This window comes from Anomaloglossus baeobatrachus, chromosome 5 (assembly GCF_048569485.1).
Source record: "Anomaloglossus baeobatrachus isolate aAnoBae1 chromosome 5, aAnoBae1.hap1, whole genome shotgun sequence".
NCBI classification, from domain to species: domain Eukaryota; kingdom Metazoa; phylum Chordata; class Amphibia; order Anura; family Aromobatidae; genus Anomaloglossus; species Anomaloglossus baeobatrachus.
The window spans coordinates 3,261,484-3,284,736 of record NC_134357.1 but is presented as its reverse complement, the minus strand read 5'-3'; the positions used below and the strand labels follow the sequence as shown (position 1 = coordinate 3,284,736).

General features: G+C 53.0%; 1 protein-coding gene across 1 annotated transcript in view; it reads right to left on the bottom strand.

The window, feature by feature from the left end:
• Window positions 1-478: 478 nt before the first annotated feature.
• Window positions 479-23,253, bottom strand: part of VAX1 (ventral anterior homeobox 1) — a 153,863-nt gene continuing 131,088 nt past the window's right edge. Inside the window, exon 3 of the mRNA XM_075348141.1 lies at window positions 479-2,490. Within this exon, the coding sequence (XP_075204256.1) occupies window positions 2,023-2,490 (468 nt within the window). The 3' untranslated portion in view covers window positions 479-2,022. The remainder of the gene's footprint in view (window positions 2,491-23,253) is intronic.

Here is a 23,253-nt window from a genome sequence, read left to right as displayed (position 1 = left end):
GATGGAAGGTGAGGATGATGGGGGACGATACCAAGGTAGATGGAGGGTGAAGATGATGGAGGACGATACCAAGGTAGATGGAAGGTGAGGATGATGGTGGACGATACCAAGGTAGATGGAGGGTGAAGATGATGGTGGACGATACCAAGGTAGATGGAAGGTGAGGATGATGGGGGACGATACCGAGGTAGATGGAGGGTGAAGATGATGGTGGACGATACTGAGGTAGATGGAGGGTGAAGATGATGGGGGGACGATACCAAGGTAGATGGAAGGTGAAAATGATGGGGGACGATACCAAGGTAGATGGAGGGTGAAGATGATGGGGGACGACTGCTGGGGGTTTCACAGAGAAAATCTGCAGAGAGAAGGGAAAGACGCAAGCATTCCCTTCCAATAACGCTGCAGACTGAATGTTGCCGATATATATTGCAGTAGTTGGAGCACCCGCGTTGTTTGTGCACATTTTCAGCTACAATGAAGATTTTTTTGTTCTTCGCACTTGTCCCAATTTTCAACTCCATTTTAAGAAGAATGCCTACTGTCACACTGAGCAAGTCTGGGGAGCAAATCATGGAAACCTAATCTGTGATACTGGGAAGGAGAACACTGCAAGTGCAGCCGTACTCCCCAGACCTACACCGCGCCAATAACACCGGGGAGTGTGAGAACAGGATTATAGGGAGGACTGGTCACCCAATAATCAGCACATCCCAGACGGATTGATCACAAAAATCACATATACACTTCAAAAGACAGCACCAGAAGAATAGTGACCGCAGCTCTGGAGGTGACTGGAGGATCAGACACAATGTAACAGCAGATTTGTGACCGCAGCTCTGGAGGTGACTGGAGGATAAAACAAGATGTAACAGCAGAATAGTGACTGCAACTCTGGAGGTGAGTGGAGGATAAGACACTAACAGCAGAATAGTGACTATAGCTCTGGAGGAGACTAGAGGATAAGGCACGATATAACAGCAGAATAGTGACTGCAGCTCTGGAGGTGAGTGGAGGATAAGACACTAACAGCAGAATAGTGACTATAGCTCTGGAGGAGACTAGAGGATAAGGCACGATATAACAGCAGAATAGTGACTGCAGCTCTGGAGGTGACTGGAGGATAAGACATGATGTAACAGAAAAATACTGCTGCCTGTTTCCCCCTCAACCCCTGCCTGGTTTCTCCCAAGCTCCTGCCTGTTTTTCCCTCAGCTCCTGCCTGTTTTTCCCTCAGCTCCTGCCTGTTTTTCCCTCAGCTCCTGACTGTTTTCTCCCCAGCTCCTGACTGTTTTCTCCCCAGCTCCTGACTGTTTTCTCCCCAGCTCCTGACTGTTTTCTCCCCAGCTCCTGACTGTTTTCTCCCCAGCTCCTGACTGTTTTCTCCCCAGCTCCTGACTGTTTTCTCCCCAGCTCCTGACTGTTTTCTCCCCAGCTCCTGACTGTTTTCTCCCCAGCTCCTGACTGTTTTCTCCCCAGCTCCTGACTGTTTTCTCCCCAGCTGCTGACTGTTTTCTCCCCAGCTCCTGACTGTTTTCTCCCCAGCTCCTGACTGTTTTCTCCCCAGCTCCTGACTGTTTCACCTGGTATATTGGGTCTGGCTGTGCTGAGGGTTGCAGGACTCCTCTCGCCAGCATTTTTATCCTCTAGCTCTTCCTGTTTGTGGCCTCTGGGGCCATCCTCACTCCGTTTTCCCACTTTATGCCACTTCTCTTTAGTCTGCTGACAGGTGAGTACTTTTCAGAGACCGTGTCCCCCTGGTAGTAGCTGCAGGTGAGGATTATGGCCCCGAAGGGGTCTGGTCCAGTAGAATCCTCAGAGCCAGGCGGCCGATGTGCTTACAGGTGGCTGCTGGTGTGGAGTCATTTTTCATGAGGTCAGTGGATACTTTGACTCCCTAAGTAACCCACTGACTCCTGGATTGGACGCCTGGCTCCTGCATTCTGTGGGGGTGCCCCTATCTCAATGGTTTGAGGGTACAGTTCCACCAATCACAAAGGACACAGACACACGAGCTGCAGGTCAGTCCAGAGACTTCTTCTCCAGTGCTTCCTTGGAGGAGCTTCTAGAATACGGTTCGAAGGCGGAGGAACTGAGGTATCGGGCGGAGAGTTCCTGGAGGTTTCCTGCCATTGTCAGCGGGTTGGACGTGAGCCGGTTGGCTACTGTGCCCAGGAGAGATGGCACTGGCATGCTGAAGATGCTGTGTCCGGTGGGGGAGGTGTGGAGTCCAGACTGGTGAGGAGGGGCACTCGTAACATCAGGATGGGAGGGGGCCCCGGGACCAGAATTGCTTGGTCCCCTTAAAGCACTAGTAGCACAAGCAGGAATTAGTCCAGGCAAACCAGGAGGGGACAGGAGGCGACCTTGTTCCAGCAGTCTGAGGACACTGCAGGTGGCGGCCGTCTCCGACACCACCGACCGCAACTCGGAGTCCTTCCCCTGGTCCTTCTTCTGCTTCGTCCTCCGGTTCTGGAACCAAACCTTTACCTGCAAGAAAAGAAAACAGGAGGTCAGAATGTGACCGAGAGATACAAGGTCACCTGTAAAATGGGAAATGCAAGATGGGTCAGTCCAGAAGTGGGATGTATGGATCCATACAGCAGAGTCCGTGTCCTCTACAAGTACAAAGCTGTGGCAGAGCAGAGAACAAGCGGCTCCTCCACCACCCACTCCGGCAGGCAGCAGATCGCCCTCACTTTGCATCATGGCGGTGGCTGCGCTCACTAACGGGTCAACAGGCGGTGCTATCCATGAATAAGACTCTATGACATAGTAATGTGTTGAAACGCATTGTATGAAATCAGATGAAATTTACCTATTATCTGCTGGATGCCATCTCTGATCAACCCCACTAAACGCTAAAGGAAGACACAAGGAGGACACACGGGGGGAAAAGCATGAACCACTTATCCACAGATGACTCAGGTAGAAGTTCAGCAGAGCTTTCATTAACATCACCACAGGGGAGTACAAGCCCCCTGCTTGGAACCCGGGCTTCAAGGAACTGAAAAATATCACCAGCATCAGTCTGGGGAAGGAAGAGGTATTTAAACACCAAGAGAATGCTGATGATCAGCAGCTGGGTGGAAGACGAGCTCCTGCTAGGTCCAAAAGGGGGAGAGGTGAATCCAGCAGGAAAGCTCCCTATACAAATGACAGCAGGAACAATGGAAAGTCAGGGAGCAGTCTGTGTAGCCAAACGCTGTGACCTTCTATGGCCAAAAACCACATGACTGTCACCCGTGACACACACACACACACAACACCATGTTGTCCTCTTCTCCATATTGAGCCCCCCATACTGCCCTTTTCTCCATACTAAGCCCCCCATGTTGCCCCCCTGTATATGTAATGACCCAGATGGAGCAATTACAAGAGTTTGTGCATCATAGAAGTCTGTAGAATATATGAGGTGAGGTATTGCCTGGTGTCAGTGACTTATTATATGTAAGTTGTTGCTCTGTAATACCACTGGAGACCAGCAGGTGGTGCTATTGTCGCGGGCGGCGGGGCGCTGCGCTCGCTAACGCTCTGGTCCGGTGCTGCTGCTGCTGCTGTTCGGTGGCTCGAGCGGTGGCCCGGATCCGGGGACTCGAGCGGCGCTCCTCACCCGTCAGTGAAAAGGGGGTGGTTTGTTTGGGGATTTAGTCCGTGACGCCACCCACGGGTTGTGGTGAAGATGGGCACCACCGCTGCTGGTGACGTGGATCCCGGGAACGATGGTAGGGAGCACCTGGCATGTTGTTTTTCCCCTCCGTGGGTAGGGGTTTGTGGTCCCGGGGTCCGGTGGTGTGACGAGGAGGCAGGGTCGGTGAGGTGCAGGGTTGCAGGGACAGTGCGGTGCAGTGCCCGATGGCACGGGTGTACTCACTCAGCAATAGATGCACAAAGTCTCCAGTAAACCAAACGGCTGGATGGACGGGTCCCGCAGCCGGCTGCAGTGTCTCTCCCCGGACAGGTGATGGTGGCTGTCTTTCCCTGCACCTTTTTGTACTGGGATGACTCCAATGGCTTCCCAACGGTAGTCCGCTCCCCGGTGTATAGATACCAGAGGAGCCCATTTTGCCCGCAGGCGCTGGCCCTTGGATTTCTAGCCGGTGGCGGTGGCTGTATATCCTCACGGTGTGAGCGGTTGCCTTCAATCAAGATTTGGTTGTTAGGGAACCCCAGTGGTTCCTGTCACATTCGGATTTGACTATTGACGGTGGCTCCAAGCCTGGTCGGGGTCTGATGACCCTGCCTGTGTGCTTAGCTTCACTCCGTTCCCCGGTCCGGTACCGGTGGGCCACCGCCCAGCCCCGGTCCTTACGGCTCTGCGGAGTTCCACCAACTCCTGCAGACGGCCACCACCGTCTGCCAACCTTGCTGTCAGTGCCTGGGCTCCGACCCAGACACTTGCAGTTTTGTGACCTCTCACTTTCACCTCCAATACTAAACCGTCTCCTTTTCCTGCCTCCAGGCCTGTGAACTCCTCGGTGGGTGGAGCCAACCGCCTGGCTCCGCCCCACCTGGTGTGGACATCAGGCCCTGGAGGGAGGCAACAAGGGTTTTTGTCTGACTAATGTAACTGTCTGGGGGGGTGGGTGTGTGTGTGGTTTGTCTGTGGCTACCTACACTATGTGTCGTCAGGGGACTGTATTGGAGGATGTCTATACCTTCTATAGCTGGTCACTATGGTAACAGGGAGAGGTGACAGTTGGCAGTTGAGCTGGGCTGGAGGTTATGAGCGGGTGACAAGGACGGCTGATGTCCGGTACCGCTGCAGACAGTCTCTTCAAAGCCCAGCGAGGCGGAACCGCAGATATAGATTTCCCACAGCAGAGCCCCAGTGCAGTGACCAACTAACCAGTCCCTGTATGGAGGCCCCGTGTCGCGGCTACGTGCTCCAGAAGAAGTGACCCATCAGTGTGTAATGACCGTAGGTCCGAAGAGAATCCAGTGGGTCACAAACAGAGACAGAGGCAGAAATAAACAGGAGTTCCTTTACTGGGTTGAGAATGAGTACGATATGGAATAAATAATGATTGACTTAAGAACCCCTCAAAGCACCACAAAAGTGCAATGAACACACTCAGCTTTAGCCGGAATCAATGCCCCGGGCTCAGAGTTCCCGGTTATGTGTATTACCTCAGGAGCCGGGTATAAATTTACCTCCTCACCAGGGTGAACAACGAAAAACAATGAACTATAAAGGCAAGAGGTGTAAATGCAATGGGGGCGTCTGAGGGAACCTCTGAGGTAACGCACGAGTATAACTTATCACCACTAATAACAAAGCCTTACATTTTACCAACGTTGGTTTTACACTGAACACAGGGATACCCGGGTATCTTAAAGCTATGGTACCGTTAACTTCAAGGGACGTTTCACACAGGCCTGTGGTCCGAGTCCGCTGTATATAATTCCAAAGAATGAAGAAAAAGGACACACAAAATCTTCCTCTTGCTCTAAGGATGTCTTCACCCCGGTCCTGCCACGCAGGGACCCCGGACGTAGTCGATATTAGCCATTACTCCACACAGAACACGGTCTCAGGCCCACAGCTCTGTAGTAATCCTCAGACAGAACATGGCTTCCCCGGTCCAGAGAACAGCCCTCCCCTCAGGAAACTGGAGCTCCTTTCTCTCACACAACACGGTCCAATTTCTTCAGCACCGCTCCTGGTTCTTTTGTGAGGAAAAGATAATGAAAAGAAAAGAGAAAATGGTGTCCAACAGTCTCTGATCTCTGTCTCACACAACTGTCTCTGATCTCTGTCTCACACAAGTGTCTCTGATCTCTTCCTCACACAACTGTCTCTGATCTCTGTCTCACACAACAGTCTCTGATCTCTGTCTCACACAACAGTCTCTGATCTCTTCCTCACACAACTGTCTCTCTCAGGCAGCCCGGGCTCTGCACACTTTCTCTGAGGTAACTCTGGCATCTACAGGGTCTCTGACCCAAAACCCTGCTGATCAGTGCAGGCAGAAGTCACAGGGTCCTAGTGCACGGCTGACACCATCACATTTCAGACTCTCACACGTGTGTGACTCAGGAAAGCATCTGAAGTGTTCACACCAGGTCCGGTCTGCCTTATCTACCTCATACAGATGGACCCTGGGAGCGGGTGTGGAGCACCGTGACCCCCCAAACTGCACAACACCGCAGAAAAGCCACCGCACCACCTGGCACCTACATCTGTGCCTAATATAGTGCCTCCCGCACCTGCTGCCCGGGGGTGACGGATGTGACACATCCCTCTGGCACTGGCTCCTGTGACCTCTCCTCGCTCCGCCATGTCGTCAGGGGCCAGAGCTGATCGGATGCTCTCGGAGGTAAGATTGTATTTGTGTCTAGTATGTGCCCCCCCTGAATACACGCAGGTGCCTATAGATACAGACAAGGGGAGATTTACACATAAGCTGGATCCAGTCACCCCCCGCACTGAACCACCGCTGCCCAGAGACAATATGGGCCCTCCACACTGGACCCCACTGCCCAGAGACAATATGGGCCCCCCACACTGAACCACCGCTGCCCAGAGACAATATGGGCCCCCCGCACTGAACCACCGCTGCCCAGAGACAATATGGGCCCTCCACACTGGACCCCGCTGCCCAGAGACAATATGGGCCCCCCACACTGGACCCCGCTGCCCGGAGACAATATGGGCCCTCCACACTGGACCCCGCTGCCCAGAGACAATATGGGCCCCCCACACTGGACCCCGCTGCCCGGAGACAATATGGGCCCTCCACACTGGACCCCCGCTGCCCGGAGACAATATGGGCCCTCCACACTGGACCCCACTGCCCAGAGACAATATGGGCCCCCCACACTGGACCCCGCTGCCCGGAGACAATATGGGCCCTCCACACTGGACCCCCGCTGCCCGGAGACAATATGGGCCCTCCACACTGGACCCCACTGCCCAGAGACAATATGGGCCCTCCACACTGGACCCCGCTGCCCAGAGACAATATGGGCCCCCCACACTGGACCCCGCTGCCCAGAGACAATATGGGCCCTCCACACTGGACCCCCGCTGCCCGGAGACAATATGGGCCCTCCACACTGGACCCCGCTGCCCAGAGACAATATGGGCCCCCCACACTGGACCCCGCTGCCCAGAGACAATATGGGCCCTCCACACTGGACCCCGCTGCCCAGAGACAATATGGGCCCTCCACACTGGACCCCGCTGCCCAGAGACAATATGGGCCCTCCACACTGGACCCCCGCTGCCCGGAGACAATATGGGCCCTCCACACTGGACCCCGCTGCCTGCAGACAATATGGGCCCTCCACACTGGACCCCGCTTGCCTGCAGACAATATGGGCCCTTCACACTGGACCCCGCTGCCTGCAGACAATATGGGCCCCCCACACTGGACCCCGCTGCCCAGAGACAATATGGGCCCTTCACACTGGACCCCGCTGCCCAGAGACAATATGGGCCCTCCACACTGGACCCCCGCTGCCCGGAGACAATATGGGCCCTCCACACTGGACCCCGCTGCCTGCAGACAATATGGGCCCTCCACACTGGACCCCGCTTGCCTGCAGACAATATGGGCCCTTCACACTGGACCCCGCTGCCTGCAGACAATATGGGCCCTCCACACTGGACCCCCGCTGCCCGGAGACAATATGGGCCTTCCACTCTGGACTCCCGCTGCCCGGAGACAATATGAGCCCTCCACACTGGATCCCGCTACCCAGAGACAATATGGGCCCTCCACACTGGACCCCCGCTGCCCGGAGACAATATGGGCCCTCCACACTGGACCCCGCTGCCTGCAGACAATATGGGCCCTCCACACTGGACCCCGCTTGCCTGCAGACAATATGGGCCCTTCACACTGGACCCCGCTGCCTGCAGACAATATGGGCCCCCCACACTGGACCCCGCTGCCCAGAGACAATATGGGCCCTTCACACTGGACCCCGCTTCCCAGAGACAATATGGGCCCTCCACACTGGACCCCCGCTGCCCGGAGACAATATGGGCCCTCCACACTGGACCCCGCTTGCCTGCAGACAATATGGGCCCTTCACACTGGACCCCGCTGCCTGCAGAAAATATGGGCCCTCCACACTGGACCCCCGCTGCCCGGAGACAATATGGGCCTTCCACTCTGGACTCCCGCTGCCCGGAGACAATATGGCCCCCCACACTGGACCCCCGCTGCCCGGAGACAATATGGGCCCTCCACACTGGACCCCGCTGCCTGCAGACAATATGGGCCCTCCACACTGGACCCCGCTGCCTGCAGACAATATGGGCCCTCTACACTGGACCCCCGTTGCCCGGAGACAATATGGGCCTTCCACTCTGGACTCCCGCTGCCCGGAGACAATATGAGCCCTCCACACTGGATCCCGCTACCCAGAGACAATATGGGCCCTCCACACTGGACCCCGCTGCCTGCAGACAATATGGGCCCTTCACACTGGACCCCGCTTTTTGCAGACAATATGGGCCCTCCACACTGGACCCCGCTGCCTGCAGACAATATGGGCCTTCCACTCTGGACCCCGCTGCCCGGAGACAATATGGGCCCTCCACACTGGACCCCGCTGCCTGCAGACAATATGGGCCCTCCACACTGGACCCCGCTGCCTGCAGACAATATGGGCCCTCCACACTGGACCCCGCTGCCTGCAGACAATATGGGCCTTCCACTCTGGACCCCGCTGCCCGGAGACAATATGGGCCTTCCACTCTGGACTCCCGCTGCCCGGAGACAATATGGCCCCCCACACTGGACCCCCGCTGCCCGGAGACAATATGGGCCCTTCACACTGGACCCCGCTGCCTGCAGACAATATGGGCCTTCCACTCTGGACCCCGCTGCCCGGAGACAATATGGGCTTTCCACTCTGGACACCCACTGCCCGGAGACAATATGAGCCCTCCACACTGGACCCCCGCTGCCTGCAGACAATATGGGCCTTCCACTCTGGACACCCACTGCCCGGAGACAATATGGCCCCCCACACTGGACCCCCGCTGCCCGGAGACAATATGGGCCCTTCACACTGGACCCCGCTGCCTGCAGACAATATGGGCCTTCCACTCTGGACCCCGCTGCCCGGAGACAATATGGGCTTTCCACTCTGGACACCCGCTGCCCGGAGACAATATGGCCCCCCACACTGGACCCCGCTGCCCGGAGACAATATGGGCCCTCCACACTGGACCCCGCTGCCCAGAGACAATATGGGCCCCCCACACTGGACCCCGCTGCCCGGAGACAATATGGGCCCTCCACACTGGACCCCGCTGCCTGCAGACAATATGGGCCAGAGGTCATCACTGAGCCATGATACGTCCCCCCGGGGGATTGCTGCCCCCACGCTGTGCTGTATACTGGGGGACACATTGTCACACACGCCATTAATGTGACTCCCGTCCTGGTGTTACACGCTGGGCACCACATCAGAATGCCCCCTGTAATAGTCCCCTGATGATAAATGTCGCTGCCACCGGGGATATCGGCGACTGAGGTACCAGATCCGCCACACACAACAACAAATGTGTGATATAACCGCTATACTGCCTGTATATAATGAAGAAAGGAATTTCCAGCATCCAGGTTCCAGATTACTTTAAAAAACGAATTTCTTTATTCCAAAATGATTTAAAAGGTCATTCCATATGTATAAAAACAAGTGGCAATTATCAAACAGGTACGCGTTTCGGAGGATCACCTCCTTAGTCTGAGACAACACCATTCAAATGAAAAGCCCTTAAAAAGGTCAAGGGGGAGGGGAAAATCACAGAGAAATGACATCACATGTGTAGAAACACGACTGAGTAGGTAGCACATGAGAGACTTTTTACAATACATTTGAAATTTCATTTTTCACATTGAGCCCATACGGCATTCTGCTATTAAAGGGGTGGTTCACCCATTTTTTTTTATTTTCCCAATGAGTGTCACTTACCATTGTAGGCATCTTCTCCATTGGCTTGTATTTCCAGTTCTGGAACTGAGCGGCGCTATCCTGCACGCTCAGTGCCTGTCACATGACCCCCTGGAGCTGTGGCCGCCAGCATCCTCTGACGTCCCGGCATTTCCGGGCTCTCAAACTTGACGCTTATGTCAGAGGAGGCTGGCACCACTCACACTGAGTGACAGGGCTGTGGGCGGTGACTACCGCACGTCACAGCCCAGCATCGAGGGGAGGATCCGGAGGACGCCAGTGTGGAGCGGTGAAGGCAGAGCGCGCCGCTTACCATCGGTCAGCTGTGGGAGGTACGGGCCCCAGTGTGGAGTACAGGGGGGGTTTCCTCCACTGAAATCCCCCCTGTCACGCAAGAATGTGATCACACTGTCCACCCGCCCGCTGTGCTCAGCTGTCAGGAGAGCGGGCGGTGTCGGCAGTGTGATCATGTGCTCCTACCAGCAGCACAGGTGACCGGACGCTGCATGGGACCAATCTGCTCCACTCTGTCACCTGCACAACAAGTCCCAGAGTGGAGACAGATAGTGACATGCAGCACACTATGTGTCAGAGCAGAGGATGTCACTGTCTCCACTCTGGGACTTGTTGTGCAGGTGACCGGATGCTACATGTCACTAACTGTCTCCACTCTGTGACTTGTTGTGCAGGTGACCGGATGCTACATGTCACTAACTGTCTCCACTCTGTGACTTGTTGTGCAGGTGAGAGTGTATACAGTTGGTACTATGCAGCAGAAGTCACAGAGTGGAGCAAGTTAGTGACATGTATCATCCGGTCACCTGCACAACAAGTCCCAGAGTGGAGACTGTTAGTGACATATAGCACACTATGTGTCAGAGCAGAGCATGACACTGTCTCCACTCTGGGACTTGTGCAGGTGACCGGATGCTACATGTCACTAACTGTCTCCACTCTGGGACTTGTGCAGGTGACCGGATGCTACATGTCACTAACTGTCTCCACTCTGGGACTTGTGCAGGTGACCGGATGCTACATGTCACTAACTGTCTCCACTCTGGGACTTGTTGTGCAGGTGACCGGATGCTACATGTCACTAACTGTCTCCACTCTGGGACTTGTTGTGCAGGTGACCGGATGCTACATGTCACTAACTGTCTCCACTCTGGGACTTGTTGTGCAGGTGACCGGATGCTACATGTCACTAACTGTCTCCACTCTGGGACTTGTTGTGCAGGTGACCGGATGCTACATGTCACTAACTGTCTCCACTCTGGGACTTGTTGTGCAGGTGACCGGATGCTACATGTCACTAACTTGCTCCACTGTGGGACTTGTTGTGCAGGTGACTGGATGATACATGTCACTAACTTGCTCCACTCTGTGACTTCTGCTGCATAGTAACAACTGTATACACTCTCACCTGCACAAGTCCCAGAGTGGAGACAGTGACATGCTCTGCTCTGACACATAGTGTGCTGCATGTCACTATCTGTCTCCACTCTGAGACTTGTTCAGATGAGAGTGTATACAGTTGGTACAATGCAGCAGAAGTCACAGAGTGGAGCAAGTTAGTGACATGTATCATCCAGTCACCTGCACAACAAGTCCCAGAGTGGATACAGTTAGTGACATGCAGCACACTATGTGTCAGAGCAGAGCATGTCACCAACTTGCTCTGCTCTGTCACCTGCGGTGCTGCATGTCACCAACTAAGGGTAAGTTCACACAGTGCGTTTTTCGCTGCGTTTTTGCTCAGAAAACTGCATGACTTTGCTTCCCCAGCAAAGTATGAGTTTTCATTTTTGCTGTCTGCACACAGCATGTTTTTCAGCTGCGTTTTTGTGGTGCCCACAAAAACGCAGCATGTCAATTATTTTTGTGTTTTTTCACTGCGTTTCACACCCATTGAGTTGAATGAGATGTTCAAAAACGCAATGAAAAACACAATTTGCAAATACAGCTGCGTTTTAGTGCGTTTCTATGACTAAAAACGCAGCTATAAAATGCAAGGGGTGGGTAGTAAAGTGACGTGTACAGGAAGAGGATTCCTTCTGTCATTAAACACAGAAGCGTGAATCCTCCCGGTACCGTCACCACCGCTTCCATCTCCCGTCCGGTGCCATGTCAGCTCCCGTGTGGCGCAATGTACGGGCGGGAGATGGATGCAGCTGCTAAATCAAAAGTGAACAATAGAAAAAAAAATGTCATACTCACCTGTCTGCAGACTCCTGGTACCATGTCCGCTCCCAGCTCCTCTCCCAGGACCGCCGCTCCGGCTGTGTGCAGACTCTCCGGGCATGTCTGATGCCTGCAGGACCTGGCGCTGATCACCTGATGCGGTCACCTGACGCATCAGCTGATCGTAGTCTCGCGGTGACGCCATCTTTTTAGCGCCCGGCTGGCTATCAGCTGATGCCATCATAAGACTTCATCAGCTGATTACCGGCAGCGATCTGACGGGATCAGACTCCCGTCCGATCGCTCCAGGAGCTGTCAGTAATCAGCACATAAGTGAGTATTTTTTTTTTCCACTGATGCATCAGCTGATTGTATAACCGGCTTTTATACAATCAGCTGCTGTGTCGTGTGATTCATGTCCTTTATCCTGACATCATCTGATCGCTTTGCCTTCCAGCAAGCCGATCAGATGATATTGGATCCGGATTGGACGGCGCGGGACCCTAACCCAGGATTACTGCGGAGGGGGGTTCTTTATTTCAATAAAGATGGAGTCACTAATTGTGTTGTGTTTTATTTCTAATAAAATATTTTTCTGTGTGTTGTGTTTTTTTAATCTTTACTAGAAATTCATGGTGGCCATGTCTAATATTGGCGTGACCCCATGAATTTTGGGCTTAGGGCCAGCTTATAATTTACAGCTAGCCCTAACCCCATTATTACCCACCGAGCCACCAGTCACCAGGGCAGCTGAAAGAGTTGGATACAGCGCCAGAAGATGGCGCTTCTATGAAAGCGCCATTTTCTGGGGTGGCTGCGGACTGCAATTCGCAGAGGGGGTGCCCAGAAAGCTTGGGCACCCTGCACTGTGGATTCCAATCCCCAGCTGCCTAGTTGTACCTGGCTGGACTCAAAAATTCGGCGAAGCCCACGTCTTTTTTTTTTTTTAATTATTTCATGAAATTCATGAAATAAAACAATCTATATCTACCCAGCTGGGTACAATTAGGCAGCTGGGGGTTGGGGGCAGCCCGTAGCTGCCTGCTGTACCTGGCTAGCATACAAAAATATGGCAAAGCCCACGTCATTTTTTTTAAAAAAGTTTTCAGGCAAAATCCTTTATAATAAAAAAAAAAGACAACAAACACATTTTTTTTTAAAAAACACTCCCCAACACATTCCCTCTTTCACCAATTTATTAGAAAGAAAAACAAATCCAGGTCTGGTGTAATACAAGGGGGTCCCACGATGATCCATACCATAGTCAATGTCCCAGTCAATGAAGAACAGAATGTTCCCTATTTGCTGGGAGAGCCGTGCAGTGACCTGAGCTAACATCAATAGGTCAGCCCAGGTCACTGCAGGGCATGACGAGTGCTGCTATCAGGAGGTTAGCGAGGTATATTACCTGCGATGATCGCTGAACTCCTGACAGCAGCACTGTCACAGAGTTCAATGACCGCCGTCTTCACAAACAAAGTATCGCGAGCGGCTCGTGACGTCACCACTAGTCACAGTCTCGGGTCGACAGCGAGAGGTGATGTGACAAGCGGCGGGCATAGAAGGCAGTGACGACCGCTGACGTCAGGAGGGCAGGACTTCATCACCGTATGTAATGAACTTACTAACCTCCTGACGGTAGTGCTTGTCATCCCCGCGGCTGCTGACACTGCAGTGCGGGCCGCTGCTGACACTGCTGAGCGGGCAGCCGCGGGGCTGGGGCTGGACCGGGACACTGACTGCACGGGCACCCAACGGAAGTCACATGGAAGTGCTTCAGTGTTGCTTCCGTGAATTTTGCGGACCCATTGACTTGTATTGAGTCACGGTTCGTTATTACGGAACAGAATAGGACATGTTCCATAATAACGGAGCGGACATACGGCATCCGATTCCGATGTGTTTTTTTTTTTGTAGGATCGGATGCACATGGAAGTGCTACCGTGTACCATCCGATCCTACACAAAACACATTGAAAAGATGGTCCTGTCTGTGGGGCCGCAAAAAAACAGGAACTGACCAGGACACACGGAACGGTCATGTGAATGAGCCCACCTGCAGCCATTGCAGCGTGTGCGGGCTGTGAGATCAGGAGTCAGCTGACTCCAGCGCCGGCCCATAAAGTCCCGCTGCAGAAGGATCCGGTAAAATAACGGTTGCATGCGCTGCACATTTATTAATCCACAGGATCCGGTCATATGCGGTTTGCGGATGATACGGACGACACACAGACTAGGCAAGAGGGAAAAAAGCAATCTCATCACACCCTCACTTTTTTTCCCCCAATTATTTTTTTCACATGTTGCGCCGGCTAATAATCATAATTTCTGTACACACTCACACACACACACTCACACACTCACACTATACACACACACACACACAACAATATACACACTCACACACACACTCACACACTCACATTATACACACACACTCACATTATACACACACACAACAATATACACACTCACACACACACTCACACACTCACATTATACACACACACAACAATATACACACACACACACTCACATTATACACACACTTCCCCTGGTTGTGTAGAGCTGGGAGTTTCTGCTGTCTCTGTGTGATTTCTCTCAGTGCATCCACACAGGGAAGAGGCAGGGAGGAGGCTTTGGGTGGAGAGCTGAGTGGGTGTGTTAGATAAGCTAGACACCGCCCTAGAGCCACAAAGAATTCTGGGACTTGTAGGAACTGAACACAGGAAGTCAGGGGAGAGATTAACCCCATCAGAGCTGGAGCCAGCAATGAGCATGTGCTGCTAGAGCACAATAAAAGGTAATTTTGCTGAAAAAACATAATAGATGTGTTGAGAGGCGCATATTAGCAAGATTTATCAGAAAAAAAAAATCAGTTTTGGTAACTGGACAACTTCTTTAAGTAAAATTATCCATTTTGCTTCGCAGCGGTGTAACAATTTTGTCAAATCGCCACCCCTTTTAGGGTGTATATAATATACTAGAAGGTGGCCCGATTCTACGCATCGGGTTTCTAGAATTTATGTATTGTGTAGTTCATGTATGATTTTTGTTATATATATATATATATAGATGTTGTTGTGTGTAGTTACCAAGTGTTTGTGTAGGGCGCTGTACATGTTCTGAGTGTCGCGGGGGGTGAGAGCGGTGTTGTATGTGTGTTGCGTGTGTTGCGTTGTTTGTGGAGCGCTGTGTGTCTGTAGCGTTGTGTGTGTGTGTGTGTTGTGCGGTTTGTGTGGGTGTGGTGTGTTTTGGGGGGAGGTATGTTTTGAGCAATGTGTGTGTTGTGCAGTATGTGCGTATATTTGTGTGTGCAGCGTTGTCTGTGTGTGTGGGTGTCTGTGTAGGGCGTTGTTTGTGATTCCTAGTGTGTGTGTGTTGTGCAGTGCGCGTGTGTGTGTGTGTGTTGGGGGGAGGTGTGCACCTCCCATCGTGCTCCATCCCCCATGCTGCGCACCCCCCATCGTGCTGCATCCCCCATGCTGCGCACTCCCAAACGTGCTCCATCCGCCATGCTGCGCACTCCCAAACGTGGTCCATCCGCCATGCTGCGCACTCCCAAACGTGCTCCATCCGCCATACTGCGCACTCCCCATCGTGCTGCATCCCCCATGCTGCGCACTCCCAAACGTGCTCCATCCGCCATGCTGCGCACTCCCCATCGTGCTCTATCCGCCATGCTGCACACTCCCAAACGTGCTCCATCCGCCATGCTGCGCACTCCCAAACGTGCTCCATCCGCCATGCTGCGCACCCCCTATCATGCTCCATCCGCCATGCTGCGCACTCCCAAACGTGCTCCACCCGCCATGCTGCGCACTCCCAAACGTGCTCCATCCGCCATGCTGCGCACTCCCAAACGTGCTCCATCCGCCATGCTGCGCACTCCCAAACGTGGTCCATCCGCCATGCTGCGCACTCCCAAACGTGCTCCATCCGCCATGCTGCGCACTCCCAAACGTGCTCCATCCGCCATACTGCGCACTCCCCATCGTGCACCATCCGGCATGCTGCGCACTCCCAAACGTGCTCCATCCGCCATGCTGCGCACTCCCAAACGTGCTCCACCCGCCATGCTGCGCACTCCCAAACGTGCTCCATCCGCCATGCTGCGCACTCCCAAACGTGCTCCATCCGCCATGCTGCGCACTCCCAAACGTGGTCCATCCGCCATGCTGCGCACTCCCAAACGTGCTCCATCCGCCATGCTGCGCACTCCCAAACGTGCTCCATCCGCCATACTGCGCACGCCCCATCGTGCACCATCCGGCATGCTGCGCACTCCCAAACGTGCTCCATCCGCCATGCTGCGCACTCCCAAACGTGCTCCATCTGCCATGCTGCGCACTCCCAAACGTGCTCCATCCGCCATGCTGCGCACTCCCAAACGTGCTCCATCCGCCATGCTGCGCACTCCCAAACGTGCTCCATCCGCCATGCTGCGCACTCCCAAACGTGCTCCATCCGCCATGCTGCGCACTCCCAAATGTGCTCCATCCGCCATACTGCGCACTCCCAAACGTGCTCCATCCGCCATACTGCGCACTCCCCATCGTGCACCATCCGGCATGCTGCGCACTCCCAAACGTGCTCCATCCGTCATGCTGCGCACTCCCAAACGTGCTCCATCCGTCATGCTGCGCACTCCCAAACGTGCTCCATCCGCCATGCTGCGCACTCCCAAACGTGCTCCATCCGCCATGCTGCGCACCCCCCATCATGCTCCATCCGCTTGGGAGTGCGCAGCATGCCGGATGGTGCACGATGGGGAGTGCGCAGTATGGCGGATGGAGCACGTTTGGGAGTGCGCAGTATGGCGGATGGAGCACGTTTGGGAGTGCGCAGCATGGCGGATGGACCACGTTTGGGAGTGCGCAGCATGGCGGATGGACCACGTTTGGGAGTGCGCAGCATGGGGGATGCAGCACGATGGGGAGTGCGCAGTATGGCGGATGGAGCACGTTTGCTCAGCCTCTCTCCTTCCAGCCTCCCTCAGCATCAGCCTCCCCCTCCCAGCCTTCCCCAAGATCAGCCTCTCTGCTCCCAGCCTCCTCCAGCACGCCGTGCTCCTCTGCCGACACTCACCCACACCCGATCGCATCCACTCACCCACACAACCGATCGCATCCACTCACCCACACAACCGATCGCATCCACTCACACACACCCGATCGCATACACTCACACACACAGACACTGACGATATCGCACATACGCGCTGATACTCACAACATCCGGGGATATCACATGCTTCTGGCCATGTGATCCTCCGTCAGGTCCTGGAAGCTCACAGCACAATATCGCCGCCGAGAAGCAAGCGATATCCCAGGATGTTGTGAGTATTTGGATGCGATGTGATGTGTGAGGTATGTGTGAGTGTGATCTGATTTGTGTGTGTGTGTGTGCTGTTATGTGTCTGTATTTTCCGCCGCTGCAGGACCTTGATGTGTGGATGCGATGTGATGTGTGTGTGAGGTGTGTGTGAGAGTGAGTGTGAGCCGGTGTACACTGGTAACTATGATACACATCGGGTAACTAAGGGACCTTAGTTACCCGATGTGTATAATGGTTACCAGCTTTCACGGCCTCCGTGAAGATCCCAGCATCGCAAGGTTATGTGTGGCGCTGCCGGGATCCTGACGGAGCCGGTGTAGAAGCAAGCGATATCCCAGCATGTTGTGATGTGTGGATGTGATGTGTGAGGTGTGTGTGAGAGTGAGTGTGATCTGATGTGTGTGTGTGTGTGTACTCACCTGGGAATCGGAGCCCCGTGTCAGTTGGGCCACAGCGAGCGTGCATTGCGTGAGGGGGGCGGGGCCTGCAGAGAGCCGGGGCGAGAGGCCAATCCGTGTGGGGGGGCGGGGCCATGGCGAGCCCAGCGGCCAATCAGCTTTGTGTCACCGTAAGGACACAATTTCGGAGCATGACAGACAGACAGACAGACAGACAGACAGACAGACAGACAGACAGACAGAATAAGGCAATTATATATATAGATATGTATAATATATACCCGCTATACTGCCTGTATATAATACATGTGTATAATATATACCCGCTATACTGCCTGTATATAATACATGTGTATAATATATAACCGCTATACTGCCTGTATATGTGTATAATATACAACCGCTATATTGCCTGTATATAATACATGGGTATAATATATAACCGCTATACTGCCTGTATATAATGTGTATAATATATAACCGCTATATTGCCTGTATATAATATATGTGTATAATATATAACCGCTATACTGCCTGTATACAATAAATATGTGTAATATATACCCGCTATACTGCCTATATATAATACATGTGTATAATATATAACAGCTATACTGCCTGTATATAATACATATGTACAATATATAACCACTATACTGCCTGTATATAATACATATGTACAATATATAACCACTATACTGCCTGCATATAACACATGTGTACTCTGGTGTATATAACATATACCCACTATATCACTGCCCACCGTGATATCACCATTTGCAGGGATTCTCGCTCTTAGTCGTCACCTCGATGTCACAGGCACGAAGGTTCTTGGTGTAAACAGGTAAATTTATTAAAGTTTATAAATCTCCAGTGTGAAAAAAACAAGACCGCCTTTCCTAAAGCGCAATGGTAAATAAAGATGAAGTAGCAGTGCATACGGTCGTACCAGATCACAGGGCGGATTCACCACGGCAATGGCCGACCAGCACCGTATCACAGGGCGGATTCACCACGGCAATAGCTGACCAGCACCAGATCAAATGGCGGGCTAACCACGGCAATGGCAGACCAGCACCGGATCACAGGGCGGATTTGTGTCGCCCTGGGCAAGCCAGGGGACACAGGTCACACACCACCACACCCCACATCCCAGGTAGGCACATCTAAGCTGAACCAGAAATCCTTGTTGCCTTCCTCCAGGAGTCTGATGATGCACACCAGGGGGTGGGCCAGGCGGTTGGCTCCGCCCACCAAGGAGCTCACAACTCTGGAGGCAGGAAGTACCAGGCAGTTAGAGTCCAGTGAGGGACATGGAGAGATTAGCCCGGACAGGGCAAGAGTGAAGGGCAGTTTAGCCCAGGCAGGGCAAGTGTAAACACCTAAGTGAAAGTAAAGAGAGAGAAGTGGTAAAGGAGGAAAGCAAGTGAGGTGACAAGAAGAAAGGAAAGCCTGAGAGCCCAGCTTTGTGTAGGGCCAGAACAGCAAGGTCAGCGACGGCGGTGACTGTCCGGAGGGGGACCGTTTGGAAGTTCCTGGAAGGACCCCGTTGGCTGTGTGCCCGGTGGTCTGGAGCAGTGTTCTGAAAGACAGTCAGCACCAGGGCAGGGGCCTCTCGGACCCCGGCAAGGCTAGGAGTCGCCAAATTTGCCGAATCCGTCAGTGAAGGGGACGTAGATTCCCCCAACAACCAAGTCCCGATTGAAGGCAACAGTCCAACCTGTACAACAGAGGCACCGCCACCGCCAGGGCACCAGTCTCTGAGGGCCAGCGCCTGAGGGCAAAGTGTAGTGCTCCTCCGGCCCAGCTTGAAGCCGGGGAGCGGGTTACTGGTGGGGACCCATCGCAACCATCCGCACATACAGGTGCAAGGAAGAGGGACATCACCGTCACCTACCGGGGAAGCAAAGCAGCCGTCTGTGGGACCGTCCTACCAGCCGTTGGTTTACCGTACAAACTGTGTCAAGTCTCAGGCTGAGTGAGTACCACAGTGCCGCAAGGCACAGCGCTGACCCCGCGTCCCTGCGCCCACCAAGCCCTGCACCTCCCGAGCCATCACCGGGCCCCGGGATCACCAACCCCTACCCACGGAGGGGCAACACAACACCTGGCTGCTCCCCATCACCATCCCCGGGATCCCCGCATTAAGCAGCGGTGGTGCTACACATCACCACAACCGTGGGTGGCGTCACGGACATTATCCCAACACCCCCAAACACCCCTTTCACTCACGGGCGAGGAGCGCCGCTCGAGAAACCCCCGGGATCCGGCCCACGGCTCGAGCCACCACTGAGCAGCAGCCGGACCCGAGCAGAAGGGGTGAGCGCGGTGTGCTGACACCCTCCTCCCCGCCCGCGACAGATTCACCACGGCAATGGCAGACCAGCACCGGATCACAGGGCGGATTCACCACGGCAATAGCTGACCAGCACCAGATCAAATGGCGGGCTAACCACGGCAATGGCAGACCAGCACCGGATCACAGGGTGGATTCACCACGGCAATAGCTGACCAGCACCGGATCACAGGGCGGAATCACCAAGGCTATGGCTGACCAACACCAGATCACAGGGCAGAATCACCACGGCAATGGCTGACCAGCACCGGATCACAGGGCGGACTCACCACGGCAATGGCTGACCAGCACCGGATCACAGGGCGAACTCACCACGGCAATGGCTGACCAGCATCGGATCACAGGGCAGAATCACCACGACAATGGCTGACCAGCACCGGATCACAGGGCGGACTAACCACGGCAATGGCTGACCAGCACCGGATCACAAAGCGGAATCACCACGGCAATGGCTGACCATCACCAGATCACATGGCGGGCTAACCACGGTAATGGCTGACCAGCACCGGATCACAGGGCGGATTCCCAACGGCAATGGCTGACCAGCACCGGATCACAGGGCGGAATCACCACGGCAATGGCTGACCAGCACCAGATCACATGGCGGGCTAACCACGGCAATGGCTGACCAGCACCGGATCACAGGGCGGATTCACCACGGCAATGACTGACCAGCACCGGATCACAGGGAGGATTCACAATTGCAATGGCTGACCAGGACCGGATCACGGGGCGGGCTCACCACGGACCCAGTAAAAGACAACCTATCAGCAACTTATTGTTCCTGGGGCCTACTTGTTTTCCAGGACTCACATCACGGAGGATGGCCACCTCAGTGACACACGCCTCCCAGCATGGACCTGCCAGCCACTTTCCTACATTACAAAAGATTTCATGCAGGCGGTGATGTTCAAAACATACACACCGGATGAAATAAGTATTGAAAACGTCAGAAATGTTCTAAGTAAATATATTTGTAAAGATGCTATTGAGATGAATTTCTCACCAGATGTCGGTAACAACCCATCCAATCCACACGGGCAAAGAAATCACCCTAGAGATCCATAAATTATGTGTAATAATGAGAAATGTCACAGGGAAAAAGTATTGAACACGTGAAAGAGAAGAGCAAAAAAGTCCTGACCCCGCTGAAATCTCAGTAATTAGAAGCCATCCTGCCACTTAGTGACAAATATATGTGCTGCAATATCATGTCAATAGCGGCTTTAGAAATATGCTTACTTAGAAAACTGGTGGTGACATGTTCGATACTTATTTCACCCTTTGTTTGAGTGTGTATACACTGTATATTTTTCAGGCAGGAGGTATCTGGCACTTTAAGTGCACCAATCGCTAGGATTTTCCTACGAGGGGCTGCTGATAAGTCTTTGGCTTTGTGATATTTTTGTTTCTATGGTAACGAACGTTACATCACATGAAAGCCTTATGTGTCTAATATATCTTTCACACAATTTTGTGTTTATTGCTTACGGCAACAGTGTTCTACGCACGCGGAAAAACAAAATGGTGAAGTCTAATGTGATATTCACACAACTGAGTGCAGAGGAGGGATAAGATTCTTGTTTCTTTAAGGAAAGTCCATGGCGGATATTCATGGTGATATGTCGCAGGCATTGGGGGATCAATGCCCTTCATATTCCACAAGTAAGAACTGGGTTGCCAAATGTTAACCGGGCCACTTCAGCCCCAATGATGAGGAAAGTCCTGGGCGCCTGAGAGTGGTTGTTGTTCTGGAGATCGTCGATGCTGCGCACAACCTCATACTGGAGAATCCGCGTATTTCAGTTAAAGCAAAAAGCAGGCATCATGGGGATTTCCCGTGATCGTGTTTGTGTCATTATCCATGAACATTTGGACATGAGGAAGTGATCTGCAAAGTGGGTCCCCAAATGTCTGACCACAGATCAGAGAAGCAGCGAGTGACAACTTCCCGCTCCATTTCTCAGAGTTTCCGGACTGATAAGAACTTCCTGGAGCGACCGGTCACTATGGATGAGACCTGGATTTCTTTGTATGACCCTGAAAACAAGGAGCAGTCACAAGAGCGGAGGCACAGGGGTTCTCCTCATCCAAAGAAGTTCAGGGTGCAAAAATCGGCCACTAAGGTGATGGCGTCTGTGTTCTGGGATAAGGAGGGCGTGCTGCTAGTGGACTACCTTCAAAAGGGTTCCACCATCAATGCAAGGTATTACATTGAACTTTTGGACCAACTGAAGGCAGCTCTGAAGGCCAAAAGGTGCGGCAACCTGTCCAAAGGAATCTTGTTCCTATGAGCAGGGCTGTGGAGTCGGAGTCGTGGAGTCGGAGCTCATTTTGGTGGAGTCGGTATAAAATGCTCCGACTCCTAAAATATATAATAAATTGGGGACAGGAGTGCAATGCAGAATGTTCTGAATATTTTTTCATAGGAATTTGGGAAAGTTATGAAATGTCCTATAAATGTCTGTTCTATTCCTGATCTAAGGCTACATTCACACACAGCGTTTTTGCTGCGTTTTTTGAGGATACGTTTGTCAGCTGCAAAAGCAGATCAGCTTTTTAAAAAACCGCATCACCTGAAAGGTTTCTGAGCTCATAAATAATGCTTTCAATAGCAAAAGCAGATTAGAAAAACGCCACAAACTGACCGCTCATTCTGTGTGCGGATCCTCACAACACGCTGTGTCTGAATGTCCTCTCTTGTCACCCATTGCCTTTGCTGGATGCCGGAGTCACCACATTTCACTGAATTATTTTGCCATCAATGTTCGATATGTTTGTGACAAGAAAGAAGTTGTTAGCAAGACACCGGCAGTAACAGATAGTAAAGCTCATCGCAGCGGCCAGTTTCTCCAGGCCTTAGTGGAAAAAGTTCTGCAAGATTAGGAACTCAAAAAAGAACAGGTTCTTGCCATTGTAACGGACAATGATTCACACATGATAAGTACAATTACACTGATGAATGAGAGTAATGCACAGCAGCTAGAAGAGAATGTAGCAGTCAGTATGTGTGAGATGGAGCCACAGCGCTGCTCATGTAACTGAGGAACAAGCAGATATTACAACA